The sequence below is a fragment of the Carettochelys insculpta genome, chromosome 2, assembly GCF_033958435.1.
Source record: "Carettochelys insculpta isolate YL-2023 chromosome 2, ASM3395843v1, whole genome shotgun sequence".
NCBI classification, from domain to species: domain Eukaryota; kingdom Metazoa; phylum Chordata; order Testudines; family Carettochelyidae; genus Carettochelys; species Carettochelys insculpta.
This window is the reverse complement of record NC_134138.1, coordinates 188,747,707-188,766,412: the sequence shown is the minus strand read 5'-3', so window position 1 is coordinate 188,766,412 and position 18,706 is coordinate 188,747,707. Positions and strand designations below refer to the sequence as shown.

At 40.3% G+C, this 18,706-nt stretch overlaps 1 protein-coding gene across 2 annotated transcripts in view; it reads left to right on the top strand.

Moving 5' to 3' along the window:
* Positions 1-17,877, top strand: part of AVL9 (AVL9 cell migration associated) — a 54,504-nt gene extending 36,627 nt beyond the window's left edge. The window contains exons 11-16 of one of the 2 annotated variants that reach the window (XM_074988150.1): positions 3,338-3,472; positions 5,687-5,906; positions 8,590-8,707; positions 9,734-9,787; positions 11,644-11,732; positions 12,976-17,877. In XM_074988150.1, coding sequence (XP_074844251.1) covers positions 3,338-3,472; positions 5,687-5,906; positions 8,590-8,707; positions 9,734-9,787; positions 11,644-11,732; positions 12,976-13,070 — 711 coding nt within the window. In that variant the 3' untranslated portion in view covers positions 13,071-17,877. The remainder of the gene's footprint in view (positions 1-3,337; positions 3,473-5,686; positions 5,907-8,589; positions 8,708-9,733; positions 9,788-11,643; positions 11,733-12,975) is intronic. The other variant, XM_074988148.1, reaches the window with a different exon arrangement.
* Positions 17,878-18,706: the final 829 nt, after the last annotated feature.

Here is an 18,706-nt window from a genome sequence, read left to right as displayed (position 1 = left end):
GCACGTTTCCTTTGAGGATGAGAATTCAGGGGTCAAATATAGAGTGATCATTTTGTGAAAAATGTATACCCAGAAGTGATAGTTGTGTTTTTATCTTTTATTATTTTCCTGCGTGAGTTCATTTGAGAGTGATTGTCTGGTTTCACCCACGTTGTTGTTTCTTGGGCATTTAGTGCGCTGGTTGAGTCATAGCACATATTGTGCAATGCAGGTGTAGGACCTAAGATCTTGAATGGTGTATTGTGGAGGGTGCTGATTTTTGTAGCAATGACAGTATGTCTGTGGGTTTTGCATGATTTTTTCTGGCAGGGCCTGGTGCTGCTTTGAGTCGATTAGATCCTGTCTATGAGCAGTTGCTTCTGCTAATGAGGGTGGGGATTGTCCGAAGGAATGAAGAGAGAGTTAAAGAAAAATTTCTTTCAGCATGGAGTCTCCATTAAGTGTGAGTTCCAATGTTGTGTGACAGGTGACAGCTAGGAGTGTGTGGTCACAGAGGAGGGTTTATTTCTGTATTGAAGCAGGTTCTCTCTGGGTATTTGGGTGGCCTGTTTCATGCTATAATCTACTTCTCTGGTGGATTCTCCTTGATTTTCAAAGGTGATTTTGAGTGTGTTTTAGTGCCAGGCTGTAGATCACCTCAAGAAATCTGTTCTCAAAGTCAAGTGTGCTGATCCATGGGTTGCTTTTATATGCTTGCAGGATTCCCTTGTTGAAGTTGATTGAGGTGTCCAGGCAGTTGATGGTGACATGGAAACATTCCAGAGAGAGATCAGTGGACAGGTTTTGGTTGTTGAAATTGTAGTAGAAATCTGAGGGAGTTTCTGTTGTCTGTATGGAGGATGAAAATATCACCAATGTATTTTGGGTATATCACTGGCTTTCAAGATATACCTGAAATACATCAATCATATTTTCAGCCTCTGAACAGAAGACTTATGTGTGGGTGAGCACTTTCCACAGAGAGGTCAAATATAGAGTGATCGGTCAGTCCTCATCCTTTAAAAGACACCTACACAACACCTTCAAAAGATACTGGATTTATGTCTTATTACAAGAACCTATAATCTACTAACAAACTCTTGCCAACCGTTTTCCTTGCTGTGATTGGAACGGTTCAAACAGTCCATTTAAACTTGCGTATTCCCTTGATGTATATATTAACTATTTATGCTAAATCTTCTTCTGTTCCATCTGGTGTTTAGCTGTGACACAGCTAATTTCTCAGATCTGAGGAAGAGCTCTGTGTAAGCTCAAAAGCCTGTCTCTCACAAACAGAGCTTAAGTCAATGTAAGATAACTACCTCACCCACTTTCTGTCTCTAATATCCTAGGACTGCCATGGCTACAATGCTGCATACAAGCAAATGCAAAGTCACGTTAACTTCATTTCTACGAGAATATCAATTTAAAGGGGGAAAGCAGTGTTTTTTTTTCATTTGGTAAAAGGATAAAATCACTAGTGGTGGAGGGAAGCTTTAAGATTTTAAGGTGGAGTTTTAAACGGAGAACAAAGCAATTTAAATATACAGTAAACCCTCAGTTTAATGGACTAATTGGGGGGAACGGTGTCCCTTAATGCCGGAAGTCCATTAAATCCACCATAGCACCCTCCTCCCCATAAATGTCAGTGACTCACCAGAGCCACTGCTTCCAATGGAGCTGCCAGAGCTGCCGCTGTGACTGCAGGAACTGCCAGAGCGGCTGGGACGACTGCCGCTGGAGTCACCGTGTGCTCCTCCCACCAGGGATGGGGCATGTGCCGCCTGCCTGTGTATGTGACCCACCCTTGGTGGGAGCAGCGCGTGGTGGCCCTAGCTGCAGCTGCTCCTCCAACCGCTTTGGCAGCTCCAGCTGTGGCGGGGGCCCCAGAGCCATGGCGGCAGCTCCAGGCACAGCGGGGGACTGACAGTGGCGGCGGCTCCTCCAGCTGCTCCTCCAGCCATGGCGGTGATAGCTCCAGCGGTGGCTCTGGTGAGTTGCTGGCATTTACTTTCCTTGGGGTAGGGAGACCTGACGGACAGTCCATTATGCCCGATGCCTGCTAAATTGGGGTCCAGTGAATCGAAGGTTTACTGTAACTGACACTATACTTTTAAGTATATTTTTCACCCCGGAGAGGCACTCCTGCACTCAAGTTTAGCTAATGAAATCAAAGAGGAGGACTTGAAAGTTCAGATGCACCAGTTTCTAGTGAACAGCACCCTTTAATAACTTCCAGAGCGGCTACTCTCCGCAAACAATTTACTTCAACATGGCCACTTCCTTAATATTATTTTTCTGGGAACCTAACGCTCTGGAATGATGGCTTTCTAACATAGGACTGTTATTCTTTGACAAAGACAGTTCTGTTTTAGTTGTTAGTATTTTTCATCTGGATGGCAATCCCTGTGTTTAATCGAGAAAAAAGGAGCATTTGTATTTCTTTCTTCCATGTGTTTCAAATTGCCATGTACTGCGTGCTGATGTACATGCTTTCTTTAGTCCAAAATGCCTGTAGCCTATCTGTTAGTGGATGAACTGCACAATGCTTTATGCAACTGAGCAGCTGGAATTGGGCTAGAATTTCAAGGGGTACATTGATTCTATTTTAAAATGAAAATTATAATACTTACAACTATATTACTAGAATTTGGGTGTAACCTACATCAAAGACTAGACATTTTTAAATAGCAAATTTTCTTGGAAAGCATTGGTATAATTAGTATCATAAGAACACAGTGGTTAAAAAGCACAGAGCATAGTCTTTTTCTCCTGCTGCTTTTTTTGTTTTTCATCAGGCATGCACGTACTCGCAAAAAGTTATCCCTGAAGCCTGAAAGTCTGTCCCTGAAAAATATGGATGACTGGAGTGCATGTGTCTCACTATCCCAGCAGTGTATTTGAATCCTGCCAGTAGATACTCTCCTGCAGAAAAGAGGATAGTCTGCTTGTCCGTTCTGTCCCTGTCCTTTTTACTGTGCACACCAAAGACATTGAGACCATCAAATTCATTTCACATTTGTGAACTCTGTTACCATTTGAAGGCTGCTGGAGCTGGATTTCAACCAGCTACTTAGGAGTGAAACTGCCATACGCCATTACCAAGTATACTCCATTTCTGTGAAACCTGCTTTGTTTGTGTTTGCTTAATATGTAGCAAAGCAACATTCGACTCCAGTGGCAGTTTGGCTAGGAACATGGTGCAGAGCTTGTTTTCTCTGCGTCATGGTGCTCTTTGCTTTTGTTTGGCTTTAGGAAGAGCTATGGGTGTGAAATAAGTATGTTAAGATGGATTTGGGGAAGGATGTTTTGCCATCCCCATTTTCATACTAATCGTTTACCGTTTCCATTATCTTAGGGTTACCTTTGCTTACCATACATGGCACTGCAACAGCACCACCTCCTCTCTGACATAACAGTCCGTGGCTTTGTTGCGGGAGCCACCAACATCCTATTCCGTCAGCAGAAGCATCTGAGTGATGCAATTGTGGAAGTAAGGGTTTACTGTACTCTTCTTTTTAGATTTAAAAAAAAAAAGGGGTTGCCTTATTGATGTGTTTTAAGTCAAAATAAGAGCCTTGGGTTACTACTTACGTTGTTAAAAATATATTATATTATTTTAGTTGTTCTTTGTGTAGTGTTAGATACCTTGGAGTTTGAGTAATAAACCAAAACCCTTTTGTCCTAGGCAAGGGGTGGGCAATAATTTTTGATGTTGGGGTGATTTTGGTGAGTGGTCAAGAGCTGCACTTTTCTGTGGAGAGGGTACAGGGTCGGGGACGGCGGTTGGGTGCAGAAGGGGGCTTGGGGTAGGGGATTGGGGTGCAGGAGGTGTGAGGTCTGAGAGGGGATCTGGGTGAAGGAGGGAGCTATGACCTGGCACTGGGGAGTGGGTACAGAGGGTTTGAGTGGTGACCTGGGGCAGGGGAGTGGGCTGCAGAATCTAGGAGGGGTGTGGGTGCAGAAGAGGAATCTCTGGCCTTGCGGAGGGGTATTGGAGGGGGTGCAGGATCTGGGAGGGAGCTGTGACCAGGGAGAGAGGGGTGGGGTGCAAAAGTTTTGTGTAGTTACCTGTGGCAGGGGAGTGGGGTGTCAGAGGCAGTCTCTGGCTGGAAGGCAGCTCGCAGACAGCAACCTAATGGGACCCTCACTTGGGCTTTCTGACTGCCTCAGCCCCACACCACTCAAAGCCACCGTGCACTGAGAGGGAGAGGCTTTGCGCACTGGCCCTGCCCCCAGCATAGTCTCTCAGCTCCAGCTGGCTGGTGTTTGAAGCCAAGAGGCAGATGGAGCAGCCAGCCACTTTGAGCAGCGTGAGACTGTTCCCTGCCTGAGTGTCCAGGTGGGGCAGGCCACAGGCCAGATTCAAAGGCATGGCAAGCCAGATCTTGCCCACCCCGTCTTAGGCACTAACACAAAACAGAAACAAACTACCTGTTCCAAAGAACTTACTGATCTACTTTCTTTTAAAAAAGCTTTTGTTAAAAGATAATATAAACAAAAATATTCCTAAGCCTCCAATTACTTGGTTTAAAGTGGGTTAATGGGGCCGACAGCCATCACGAGCCCCAGAGCAATGGGGCAGGTAGGTAGTGGGGCCCTTGGGTGGAAGGGGCAGGGCTGAGGGCAATCGGCCATTAGCACTGCCCTGACTGTGGTGCTGGTGCCACTCCCCAGAGCCCTCAGAGCGGCGGTGTAGGGGCAGTTCAGAGGGCCCCTGGACTCTGTCTGCTGCTGCAGCCGCAGTCTGGAGCTCTGGATCCCTTCGAATGTCTGGACTCCGGAGCAACTGCCTCCCTTACCCACCTTGTCGGCAGGCCTGAAAGCGGGTTATCAAACAACTTTTCATTATGTTAGAGGAAATTGACTGACTCAACGGTGTGTCTGCACAAGGAGCTATACTGGAATAGCTGTAGTGCTATAAATTCGCAACCTATCTTATTCTGGAACAACTTTGGTGTATAGACTTTAAATACAATAGAGATGGAAAAGTCTCACACCTATGAAGCCAGAATTCTTTATACTTGGATTTATATAAATTAAGGTTTTCCTTCTTAATTTTGTTCACTTTCAAAAATATTAATATGTTTCTGGTGTAATACATTACATCCAGTGTTTACAAGTTATAGAATATTTTTAAGGGCTCCACATAGCTCATTGTTGTCATGGTTTATTTTTCTCATAGTGAGCTTTCATATCTGCCTAATAAGATCTTAAAAATAAGCATTTATAATTAAGAAACAAACATGAGTTATGGTAGCACTAATGTGCTCTTCTTCTGATATATTTATTTTATATTTATGTGGCAATTAAAAATGCCTGGAAAGAAAGCTCTAAATGCCCTAAGAATTAAGTTTACAATTGCATAAATGACCACTGCCCAACATTAAATAATGATATGCAGGTAGCAAATTAACTCAGCCAGCCAATAAATCAAAGCCTTAAAAAAGAACCTCTAGAAACATATCCTATATGAATGTATCCAGCATCTTGACAAAGAGCTTCCACAGCTTTTCATCAGATACAGGCCACTTCAGACTGTCATCTCATGTTCTCAGAACAGTTGAAGCATAATTTGGTCATCAGTTTCTCCTCACCTTTATAGTTGCAGGTGGGGTGAATTACTCATTTGACAAAAATTCTAGGGGTTATTTATGCTAAAGCTCTTATTTGGACTGATTTTTCCCATTGGGATTATTTCAATCAGATAGAGGAAGCCCTTGTCCATATCCATGATCCAGACCTCAGGAAGATCCTGAACCTCACAACAGCTGACTTGAGATTTGCAGACTATTTGGTGAAGCATGTAACTGAGAACAGGGATGACGTTTTCCTCGATGGCACTGGCTGGGAGGGAGGAGACGAGTGGATCAGGGCTCAGTTTGGTGCCTATCTTCATGCGCTGCTTGCTGCTGTGCTGCAGCCAGGTATGTTCTGGTAAACTCTTTTAGGGGCCTTGGTGAGGATGGGCAGGGAAGGCTGGATGCATAGTTTAACAATTGCTCCATTACATTTTCAGTTTGGCTCATACTCATCCGTTATCTCAGGTGAATGTTTCCTTTTTATAATCCCTTGACCGTTTTAATAATTTATTGCATTATTCCGTGTTATTAACTTCCAGTGATTTATAGACTACTATATCCCCTCTTCCTATCTTCTCTTGGGTATTTGTGTTAATTTCCCTTATGCTCTCTTCATAAATAGAAGTACTTGAACTACAGACATGTAGACATCCTGTTAATTTAGGGTCTCTTTGTGGACTTTAGCTATTCCCAATTGTTTATAAACAGCTAGCTCTCTAAATCTTTTAGGGAAATGTTCTGTTTGCCCAGTATTGATCCATTTAATTGCCCTTCCCTTTATAATTATTCTCAGTTGACAGCATGTCAGCCAATTCTATAGCCACTCCATAATGCTGCTGAACAAATATTGTCTCAAGCTTCACTTCAGACATTGATGTATTAAATCCTCTATGCCTTCCTTGTAATTTTAGGTAAGATGACTAACCATTTGTGTCATGGGCTCAGAGAGGTAACTGTTAGTCTGTATCTTCACAAAACAAAGAAAGCAGTCCTGTAGCACCTTAAAGACTAACAATATTATCAGGTGATGAGCTTCTGTGGGAAAGACCCACTTCTTCAGATGACGACATACTTTTCATGAACTCAGTGATAGGTTGTGCTTTCCCAATCTAAATATTGTAGATGGATTTTCTGTATTTGTAAAGATACTGTTAAAGGGACATTAACATGATACACCTGTTGTGTATGATGGTTAATCATTAATTCACACTTCAGTAATTCTCAGCTTCACCCTGAAATTGAATAAAAAAAAAAAAGCAGTCAAGTAGCACTTTAAAGACTATCCAAATAGTTTTAGGTGAACTTTTGCGGGACAGACCCCCTTCTTCAGACCATAGTCAGACCAGAACAGACTCAATATTTAAGGCACAGAGAAACAAAAACAGTAAGCAAGGAGGACAAATCAGAAAAAGATAATCAAGGTGAGCAAATCAGAGTGTGGAGGGGTGTTGGGGGGGAAGGTCAAGAATTAGATTGAGCCAAGTATGCGGATGAGCCCCTATAGTGACTCAGAAATTTCCCATCATGATTTAAACCAGGCATGTTCAGCCCGCGGGCCGCATGCAGCCCTGGACAGCTAGTAATGCGGCCCCACAAGATCGTAATCTTTTAACATTATTACGTGATTTATATGCATTAACTATATTATATATTTTATATGCGGCCCAAGACAATTCCTCTTCACTCAGTGCGGCCCAGGCAAGCCAAAAGGTTGGACACCCATGATTTAAACCATGTGTTAATGTGCCGAATTTGAATATAAAAGCCAGCTCGGCTGTTTCCCTTTCCAGAACAGTGCGATAGTTCTTCTTCAGTAACACACATACCTTTATGTACCTTTTATATACCTTTCTGAGTCACTATAGGGGCTTGTCTGCATACTTGGCTCAATCTAATTCTTGACCTTCCCCCCCACCCCTCCAGTCTTTGGTTTGCTCACCTTGATTATCTTTTTCTGATTTGTCCTCCTTGCTTACTGTTTTTGGTTCTCTGTGCCTTAAATATTGAGTCTGTTCTGGTCTGGCTACGGTCTGAAGAAGTGGGTCTGTCCCACGAAAGCTCACCTAATAAACTATTTTGCTCGTATTTAAAGTGCTACTTGACTGCTTTTTGTTTTGATAGTGTATAGACTAGCACGGCTTCCTCTCTGTTACTGAAATTGAATGTGCAGTTTAATGTAGCACGGTAAAGCAGGGTTCTACTGTTTGGGCACAACCAGTGCTGGTGATGTCATGTTCTTCCATGGTGTCTCTTTGACTTCTTCCCAGATGTTGGATAAGACCTTGCAACAGAGCTTGGCCACTTACCTTCACTTTCAGATTCTCATATATTGGCACAGTGCAGTTTGGGTTTATGATATGGGGATGATTAACAGCTTCATACCATCAAAAGGTCAAAATACAGTTTTATTCATATTACCTAGTGATATTTTTTTTAAATCTAACTTTTATCTAAACTAAGTTGTCAGTGTTCCTTTAAATTAATGTCTTGGTTGTCTAGACCAATGTTTCGTAAACTTTTTGAGACCACAGAACATCAAACAATAATTTTTATGTAGAACACCTATGAATATTTTCTTCAAAATACATGAAAACAAATAGCAACATGTACAGCAAAAACAAAATGAAGTAATTTAATCAGGTATCACAGAAATGAAGAAGTAACAGTGTATCTGGTTTTAATAACAGAAAATGTATACATTCAGTGTATGAGATCAAAAAAGTGTCAGATAATTGCAGCATACTTGCGAGTTGTTCATGGAACACTTGTGTTCCAGTGAACATAGTTTAAGAAACACTGGTCTAAACTGCATTTTCCTTTACTTAACTCTGTGTTGGGCAGTGTCGTTTTTTACAAACACAAAATAACGAGCTTATTGCTTTGCTAATGTTTATGGAACTGGAACCCATGTTCCCTGATTGACAAGAATAGAGAACATTTTTGATTTCTTCCGAACCTGCCTTTCATTTCTTTTACATCTTCAGTGTGTTGCTGTAGGTTCATTTACCTTCTGTGTTTTATTCATCAGATAATGAAAAGATATTATCAGACTTTGGAACAGCCTTTGTAGCAACTTGGAAAAATACACACAACTACAGAGTGTGGAACAGCAACAAGCACCCTGCTCTTGCTGAGGTAAATTCTAGGTAAGGAACCAACTTCAAAGATAAGGGGGAAAATAAAGATTGTATTCTGCTGTTCCTGTATGGAATCGGAGAACTTTTTTTTTGAGGGGGAGGGGGGATGTTACAAGGTTCTCTTTCATTGGTCCTCCCTATAGCCTATCTGAGACACTCTGGGAAACCCTGAGATATTCAGCACTGCACTGCTGTAAGGAATAAGGACGTTCCTCCTTTTCTTTAGAACAGGGTGGCACAGTGTTTCTCATTTTTAGTACCTCACTGAGACTGTGGGGCATAGATGAGAAGATAGTTGGTATAGCTCTGCCTAAATGCAGAAGTGAAGCTGGTAGAAAATCTCTAAGTTGCCATCCTTATGAGGGAGGGTAAGTGTGTAGACACTTCATCCACCTTATTTTAGAGATTATCAGTTTGCTGGTTCTTGTAGATTTTTGTTTGCTTCTCCATTTCCAGGGAGCAGTCACAGGATAGTTCATTTTACAGTAGTGTTGTTGGTTTAGTGGTTATATTTTTTCCTTTTTAAATATAGACTTTGTCATAGTTTCATGTCTTTTTTGCTTTAAAAGTAGACCGTGCAAATGCACTGTACTTTAGATTGCATTTGAAGAATATACTGCTGCTTTGGTAGTAGAGAATAAGGCAACGTGCTGCATAGAGTGAATTAAACCTATGCTCTGTATGTTATATTGTCTGCTGGGTAAGTGCAGTTTGTGCCTTTTTTTTTTTTTTTAAATCCCTACATGGCACCTGGAGACATCACTTCTGTTATGTCTCATGTGGTCAGCAAGAGGAGTGTCTCTGCTGTCTGCTCTTATGAGGTTTGAAAAAGAAGATAAAATATTATTTGTTTTTTTTTTTGTAAATGGATAACAGATTGCAGATTATTTTGCAGAATCCTACAACTGAATCACAGTAAGACAGGTGTAACCAGATATTTTCTTTACAGTGGAGGGCAACCAGAAAATAAAACCATGCTGTTTTTTCTTTATAGAAAAATGACAAAATTGAAACACTATGTTGTTCCCCTTTCAGCCACCCGTTCCAGGGCCAATACTCTGTATCAGATGTAAAGTTGAGATTATCACAGTAAGTATATAGTTCTTTGACATTTTATTGTCTGTTTCTAAACTGAGAGTGTACAGCTTAAAATCAAGGTTGTTTTAAACACATGGGAATTGACCCCCTTCATGAAACTAACAACTTCATACCATCAAAATGTCAAAATACAGTTTTATTCATATTAACTAGGGTTATTTTTTTTACATCTAAGTTTTATCTAACTGTGGCTGCTAGTGAGTATTTTCTTGAGGTTGGGTGTCTGTGTGAGTAAGGGATCATGTTCCAGTATAGGTTGTAGATTGTCAATGATGCGCTAAAGAGGTTTAAGATGAGGGCTATAGATGGTAATTGGTGTTCTGTTGTTTTCCTTTTTGGACCTAAAATGAGGTGAAGGATCTTAAGGTAGACTAGACCCTCATGAGTAAGCTTTCAGCTCCTGGCTCAGCAAGTATATGGCATGCAAATAAGCACACACCAAGCAAATGAATAAACTGCATATGGAATAGACAAACTCACTCAAAGGTCACAGGGTCTCTCATCCTTCATCTGGAGAATTCTCTTGCAAAACTCCCATTCTCTGCTTCTGTTCACTAGCTGTCACTCTTATCACTACAATTAGCAGATGTGACTTTCTAAGAAAAGGGAGGCACTTTATGGAGATATAGAGGTGTCATTTTTTGCCAACAGTTTTTAATGTAAATATAGAATGTGACCTCAAGCTTTAGTGATAAAAGGTTTGGTTCTTGTTGCCTGTGCTCTTCGCAACAGTAGTGATGTAAACTGAGATTAGCCTGTTTCACAAAGGCTACCTTACCGCCATAATGACAGTTACAGACAACTTAAACTTAAACCTTGTTTTAGCTGTAATCTGGAGATAAGTCTTCTTGAAAATAACTTGTAATCCCCAAAGCCATTGGTGTCTATATTTTCTTTTATACTGTTCTATCATGTGCACTTTTTTTGAAAGGGGAGACATTAACGTTTTATGAAACTGAATTTAAGAGGCTGAATAGTATTTAATGCATGATCCTAATGAAAGAAGCATTCATGCCACCATAGATTTATTCTCCATAAGTGACAGTGCTGTGAACATGCTAACTGTATCAAAATCAGATTTTGCAAATCCAACCCCAACTGGTACTTGAAATGACTGCTTTTTGTATAACTATAAAGATTTACATTCTCTGATAATTTGCGTGGACATGCTAAAGTGGAATAGAATGCAGCTTGCTTTATTATGTTGCTTAAGGGGTTGATATGTGTACTCACATGTGGAGTGCGTGATGAAACTGACATTTTTATTTGAATTTTATGTTATAAAATCACATGAGAGAGTGTTACAATGTCTGACATTAAAACTATTAGAAACTAATCGCTTAATGCTTTTTTCAATGATGGTAACATAATTCTCCCTTACTTATTTGGAAAAGCATGACATGAAAGGCATATTTATTCAAAAAGTTGATTCTTATGAATAGAAGCACAAAGTAAAAAGTAACTGTTCTGAATAGACAAAGCAATGACAAACAGTCAGAGCCAGCCCACTGGTTACATGCTTTTTCACAAAGCTTATAGGTTAAGGATAACGTTTTCAAAGATACCTAAATGTAGATGCTGTAAAATTTTGTCTTGTATTGTGCGACCACAGTGTGTTCCATAATTATGAATCTGTTGCTTTTGATTCCTGGACAACTGGCAGTATCTACTCTCCCCTTCCTCTGCCGGGCGTAACATGTTTAGGTGTGTTACTTATCTGTGCTGCAATGAGGAGATGGATCAGAATCTTATGAGCTTGCTTATACTTAATTGATACTTTAAATTTTATCCCTTGAGTAGATAGTGAGCCAGTTGACTGTAGCTCTTTCACTATTTCCCTTGCTTAGCTCTGTCCAGAACAGTGAACGTGGCAAGAAAATTGGAAATGCCATGGTCAATACCAGCCGGAATGTTGTGCAAACAGGAAAAGCTGTAGGTAAGAAATCTGTTTGTAACGAGGTTGAAAGAGTGTAACTGGCTAGATATTACAAGCATGACATATTATGGTGATTTAGTGGTACTGGATTACACTTCTATAGTGCTTTTTATCCTATGGGCTTTACAGATAGATCTGTGTACCACAGAAATCCAGGCATCTCTGTCCAGAGGGAGATGAAAAGGCTGGCAGACAGATTGATAACTGGGACACAGCATACCACACAATATGGGGAGGAGATATTTTTAATAAGGACACCAGAATAAGTTTCCGTTTTAAAGTTGGTCTTTGCCCAGAGCAGATGTCTCCTTGCTAAAGGTTCCGATGAAAGAGTGCTCATCCTTAGTAAGTGCTCACACAACAAAATTGTATGCTCCAGTAATAACAACTCTTCTCATTTTGTGTTTCTCTGACAGTGCCTGATCTAAAAACCATTGAAGTCAATAGAAAGACTGCCGTTGACTTCAGTGGACTTTAGATCAAGCCTGTACTGTTTTGATTGTCCTGCATGACCTCATCCAATGGTGAGGGAGAACACCAGGCCTCCAGTTAGTCTTGTGAGTGCTTGCTCTCTTGTGACTTTGCCAGAATTCTTGAACGGATTATTGAGAATGGAAGTGGTCTGCCTGCTCCTCCTTCCTCTCCTGAAAATGTACTGAGAAGAGCTTGGTCCCTGACAGTCTTTAGGCTGGAATATTGAAGAGGCCATCTAAAGGCTATAATTATTGCTGGTTGGCATAAACCATTTATTCATAGGCTTGATATACACTAGACCTTACAGTTGACTGCAGATACGCAGTTCTAGTTACAGAAATTGTATAGCTAGGTTCAACATATCTGCAGTTGAATGTAAGGTTTGCCCTTAATGACATAGGTTGATGGGAACATTTCTCCCATTGACCTCTCTTGCTCCTCCTGATAGGAGGAATGCAGGGGGTAGACTGCCAACCCCAGAGGGATTGATTTTTGTGCATTTTTCCAGATGCACTAGATCAGACTCTGCACAATCAACCCTGAATGGGTCATTCTTCCAATAATATAGACAAGCCCTAAGATGCCATCTTTAAATTCTTGGAATGTGTCTGGGTATTTACATTTTAACTTGATGATTAAACCACTGATGTTGTAATCATTCTCTGGTGTGTTGTATATACAAATAGTATGTTAAGGGATGTATGCTGTCTAGAAAAATCATATTACACTTTCATGACTATGTTTTTTTTCTTGTTTGTTTATAATGCAGGTCAGTCAGTAGGAGGGGCCTTCACAAGTGCAAAATCAGCCATGTCTTCATGGCTTTCCACTTTTACCCAGTCAACACAAGGCCTCGGGGACTAAAAGTAAAGTCTGAATATCAGCTTTGCACTCTGCTGTTGAGTATTTCAGTTGTATCAGCTTCTCTCAGCTGGACAAAGACTGCACCAAATTGAGTTATGGAGACTTCTTAGTCATGGAGGACCAAAATGTGATGTTTGTTTACAGACAAAAATGGAATGGGTAGTGCTTTGGTTTACTAGAAGCATGAATGTCTCCAAACAGAGAATGAAGAATGGCATTTAAATCTTTGTCACATTACATTAGTTGTGTTTTTAAATAACTACTTTTCTTTAAATCTGAGCCTTTATACTTTAGCAGACAAAGTTTATTGCAAGCAAAATTATACGTTTGAATTCAGATTTGTACATTTTCGATGGTGATATCTGTAAATTAGCTGTATTTCACAATTGAAATAGTCAAATATTTGCTATAATGTTTGTTAGAATTAAGTAGTATAAAGATGTTGATTCACATGTTAGATTGGATTGAGGACATACCTGTAAAATTAACAGTGCAGTGTAGGCTGAAATCCTGTTTAGTTAAGCTTGCTTTCAGTTCCAGAATAATTCAACCTTGATGTAGATGGACACATTTTTTTTATTTGTGACTTTTTCTTTTCCACCATCATATACTTGTGTTGTATTCATCTGTATCTAACTTTCTTCTCTGTAGCTGCAGACCTCCTGAGACAGTTGTGCAATACATTTCTTTATATTGTCCTCACTCATTTCATAGGGCAGAAAAGAAACTCTTCCCTATGCTGAATAGTGTTGCCAACAGACTGATCATAGGACACAAGAAGTATTCCAGTGGAGATATTTCTTTACATCTTTCTTTAGGAAAAATGTCAACAAAATAATTGGTTCTCTGAAAGCAAAACTTAGAGCCATAGGCAACTTTGTGCAGATCTGCTCTATTTATAAATGCAGTTTTGTGTATGTTTATGTACGTACACTCTGTGTTGAAATTGTCCCTAAAACTAATAGAGTAGGCGTGGTTTTTTTTTGTGTGTCAAGGCAGGTCATGAAGACTTTCTGAGTAACAGTTGGCCGGATGACTCTTTCATTTAGTCAGTGACTATCATTTCATAGAACTGTTTTTGCATTAGGAAAATACCTCTCTTATAAGAATAACCTAAGCAGCTCAGCCACACCATTAAGTCAGACAGCATAGCTCTTTGCACCGTTTTGTGTGATACTCCTGTGTTTTGTGTACACTGTGCATGTGTTTATAATCTGTATGGGTACATATTCTAAAACTGGAGTATTTCTTGTTTTTCAGACCTGAAGCTTTGCTATTTCTTTCAATGATACACATCTGCTAAAACCTCAAGATATTACTTATTAACATACTTACAGATACGTATTTTCTAAATTATAGTAACAAAAATCCCCACATTAAATAATGAAGATATCCCTATAGGATGAAATCATTATACTAACAATGTCAATGGGAGTTTTGCCATTCACTTCCAAGGACCTAAGATTTGCCCCACAGTTATCTTGGATATCCCTATCTCTTGTATCCCTGTAAGTATGCATGGGCTGAGTTGGCTGCAGCTCCCACTAGCTGTTTAACTTTCATTTTGGGGTTAAATGGCACTCTTTATGTAAGGAGTTAAAATTTGTAACTTGTATTTGAAAAGTCATTGAAAGCCAGGCTTTCATCTACCAATTACTTTTACATGAGCTTCTTTTGTTCCAGTATTGTTGTTGTTATTCTGTTTTTAACTTTGCTGCTTCCCTTTTGACAATTTAAAATGATCTAGAGGTTTAAAAAAAGACTCAATTTTTAAGCTAAATTACAAGTGGAAGAGAATGGTTAAAGCTGAAAGCTTACAGATAAATGAGTATTTTCCTTTTGAAAAGCACAGAAAATGTCTCTAGAAAGCCCTGTAACTCTTTTTTATTTGCTTGTTACACCAGCAGCCATCAGTGCTCTACTGAAATACAGGTGAGACCTCCCTGCTCTGGCACCCTGGGGACCTGACCATCCTAAGCAAGGGAGTTTGTCAGACCAGGGGAGGTCAGGCCCCTGGACTCTCCTGAGGGGCTGCCAACCTTCCAACCTGGCTTCCTGGCCCTACTGCCAGCCAGGTGCCCACCCCGTTTTACCAGCCAACTGGGCTCCTTGACCATGGCCTGCTGGGGCTCTCTGTACCAGGGTTCTCTGCTCCAGCAGCATCCTGCCAAACCATGGATGCTGCTGGACCAGAGAGGTTCATTCTGTACAACTATCACATACATGCAGGCTATGGAACTTTCAGACTGTATGTATAAATTTTGTCCTTTAACTTCTACTGCAGTATTTTAATATTGTTCAGCTCTGTGTGCCTCTTGCTTTATTTTCCATTATTCAGTCTTCCCTTAGTAGATGCATCCATCTTCTTAAAAACTACTATGCGTATCTCTGATAAAGTTAGTTTAGGTGTGTAATCCAAAATTACTGGCTGCAGAGTTTTCCAGTTGAGCATTCAGATTAGAAAATAGCAATTCACTATTGGGAGATGCTTGTGAAGCAGTAAACAACACTACGTACCGTTGTCCTGTCTCTCTGGTTGTTTAACTTGTTTTTGTAGTGAAGGCAGTCTGTGACCTCTAGGACATAGGCATTTTAGTTCATTCAAGGCCAGGAACATGGCAGGTAGCTAAAATTTACAGGTACAAAGTGCAGAAGCAGGACCTTCTTCTGGTATTTTTAACAGCTTACTCTCTCTCTCTGTCTCTGCCATCCATCATTCACTTTTCTTCCCTCCGACCACATACCCTGTCTCCTCTTCCTAAAGGACATGGGCTCAGAATGTCTAAGGACTGTTTAGAGCTCTTACTTCAGGTGGATATCCACTGCAATAGCAGGTAATTGCCGTGTGCTGCCCTGTAGCCTGTCTTGCAGTGCTCTGGGGTCCTGCTGTTACTGGCACTGTTAGTCCAGGACAGGTACCCAAAACAGTCTTGCCCCCTCCCCTTGTCCCAATTATGGGAATTGGGGTACAGGCTGCATCAAGAGTATTTTTCTTTTTGTACCTCAAAACTTGGTTCAAGGTATAATACTGACAGCCTTCATTTCTGCCAGAGGGTGAATGATGCCCAAGAAATAGGAGGAAGTTCATATGATTTTTTTTATTCTCTTTCAAATGAGCTTCTTGCTAGCAATTTGAACAGTATTTATCAGACTTATCACAGTGAATGTAGGTGAAGTGGTTATTAGTACGTATTCTCCTTTGAACAGCCATCTAAATTATTTCTGAGCAGTAGAACATGCAGCCACCAAAATTAACGTACAGACTATACAAGTGAGTAAGTCTTTAAGCCTCCTTGACAGTTGTAGTACCCATGCTAGCAAATCTTAGGCAAACTCCAAAACTGTATTCCCAACCTTCTATTTATTTACATGTCTTAAATTTCCATTTTGAACATAAAACCAGTCCAAAGAGACTAATGAAGTCATACCTCATCTTGAAGAACCATTTCTTTATTGCCTGGTTTCTGGGCCACAATATAACTGTGCAGGTACTGCCTGTGATGACTGAGCTGTTATATTGTCATTTAGCATGTCTGCATGTGACTGCACAGTTTAGTGTCTGTTTGTGGTTCTTCTCCAGCATCTTCCATCTTCTCCTACTTCCTGGCTGCTTGAGTGCTTTTGTATGTGCCAAAAACATGGGAAGCAGTCCTGCTATCAAACCTATAGGATCTATGTGACTTACATACAGAGTCCTAAAGAGAGAGACTGAGTACCACTGACAATAAAATTCTGCTTACACTCAAATGTTCGCTTTTTTCCTCAGTCACTTGATGTTATAACTTTAAAGATTTGTGGACATCTGACATTAGGTCATATTAAATGTTACTGTATTTTAATAAATATTTTAGAATCAATCTTGTGTATATTACTCATTTCGCCTTGTACAGTGTTTTTAAGCATCATAGTAATTTAAATATTTTATTTTACATAAATAAGAACCCTCTGATTTCAGCCAAAAATTATTAGTTGAGAAATTAATCTGAGGCTGTATTTAATTGTAAAAGTGACAGTATAAATGCAATTTTTAAAAAATTAAAACCTGGTATTTGATAACTCAGTGCTAATATAGCCAGCATCTGAAGAAGTGAGTTAACTCACGAAAGCTCATGCTCTAAACTTTTCTGTTAGTCTGTAAGGTGCCACAGGACCCTTCGTTGCTGCTAATATATACTACATCTGGATGTGATTTTGCATCTGTGGCTCAGAAATAAATATATCAAGCCAGCTTAAAAGCTTTTACTGTCTGCTTAGAAAGCTGACTCAGTGGAAGAATTTACAAATACCTATAGATAAGTCATTTAATGAGATTACTACTTGGCACACTGATAGTTGTCCATCATTCAATGACTGATCTCAAGCCATTAACCTCTTGTAACTGATAAAATATGAAAAATCAACATTTGTTGTTCTGGTTATTCTTGTATCATTATGAGGCCAGCTTGTGAAACTGTAGCTTGTATTTAGTAAGAGATTGCTTTTGCAGATTTGGGGCAAGAGTATGGTTAGTGTGATTTTTATTTTTTAATGTAAATACTTTTGTTTCACCTAATTGTGAGCTAATATTTTTTCCAAGTCACCACACATCATTGAAACTTACATCTCATCAAGAGCTTTCCAATGAAGACAAGTAAAATAACTTAAAACAAAAAAAAATCAGTCCTGTAGGATTTTAGATCAACAAAATGATTTATTAGGTGATGAGCTTTCGTGGGACAGTTCCACTTCTTCAGATCCGGAAAATCCTGATAACTGACAGACAGAGAATTGAAACAAAAACAAAAAAAAAAACCCAAAAAACTGATGAATCGGCTAGAAAGGGTGGAAGGTGGGGGGGAGGGGTGGAAGAGAGAAGAAAAAAATCCTCTGCAAGTGTCTTAAGTGGGATGGCTGTGGTCACTGTGGCTGTGTCTACACGTGCCCCAAACTTCGAAATGGCCATGCAAATGGCCATTTCGAAGTTTACTAATGAAGCGCTGAAATGCATATTCAGCGCTTCATTAGCATGCGGGCGGCAGCGGCGCTTCGAAATTGACGAGCCTTGCCGCCGCGTGGCGCATCCAGACGGGGCTCCTTTTCGAAAGGGCCCCGCCTACTTCGAAGTCCCCTTATTCCCATGAGCTCATGGGAATAAGGGGACTTCGAAGAAGGTGGCATCCTTTCGAAAAGGAGCCCCGTCTGGACGCGCCGCGCGGCGGCAAGGCTCGTCAATTTCAAAGCGCCGCTGCCGCCCGCATGCTAATGAAGCGCTGAATATGCATTTCAGCGCTTCATTAGTAAACTTCGAAATGGCCATTTGCATGGCCATTTCGAAGTTTGGGGCACGTGTAGACACAGCCTGTGAAGATCAAAGGTGGGGAAATTGTCTTTTGTAATGCATGAGATAGTTGAGATCTTTGTTGAGTCTAAGGTGATAGGTATCAAACTTGAAAATAAATTCCAGTTTAGGTGTCTCTATTTGTAATCTGGTGTTTAAAATCTCTCTTTTAAAATAGACACCCTTAAGCATTGAATGCTGTGGCCTGCTAAATTGAAATGCTCACTTACCGGTTTATGTGTAGTCAGATTCCTAATACCTGCTTTGTGTCCCTTCATTCTTTGGCAAAGTGATTGTCCGGTTCGTCCAGCATACATGG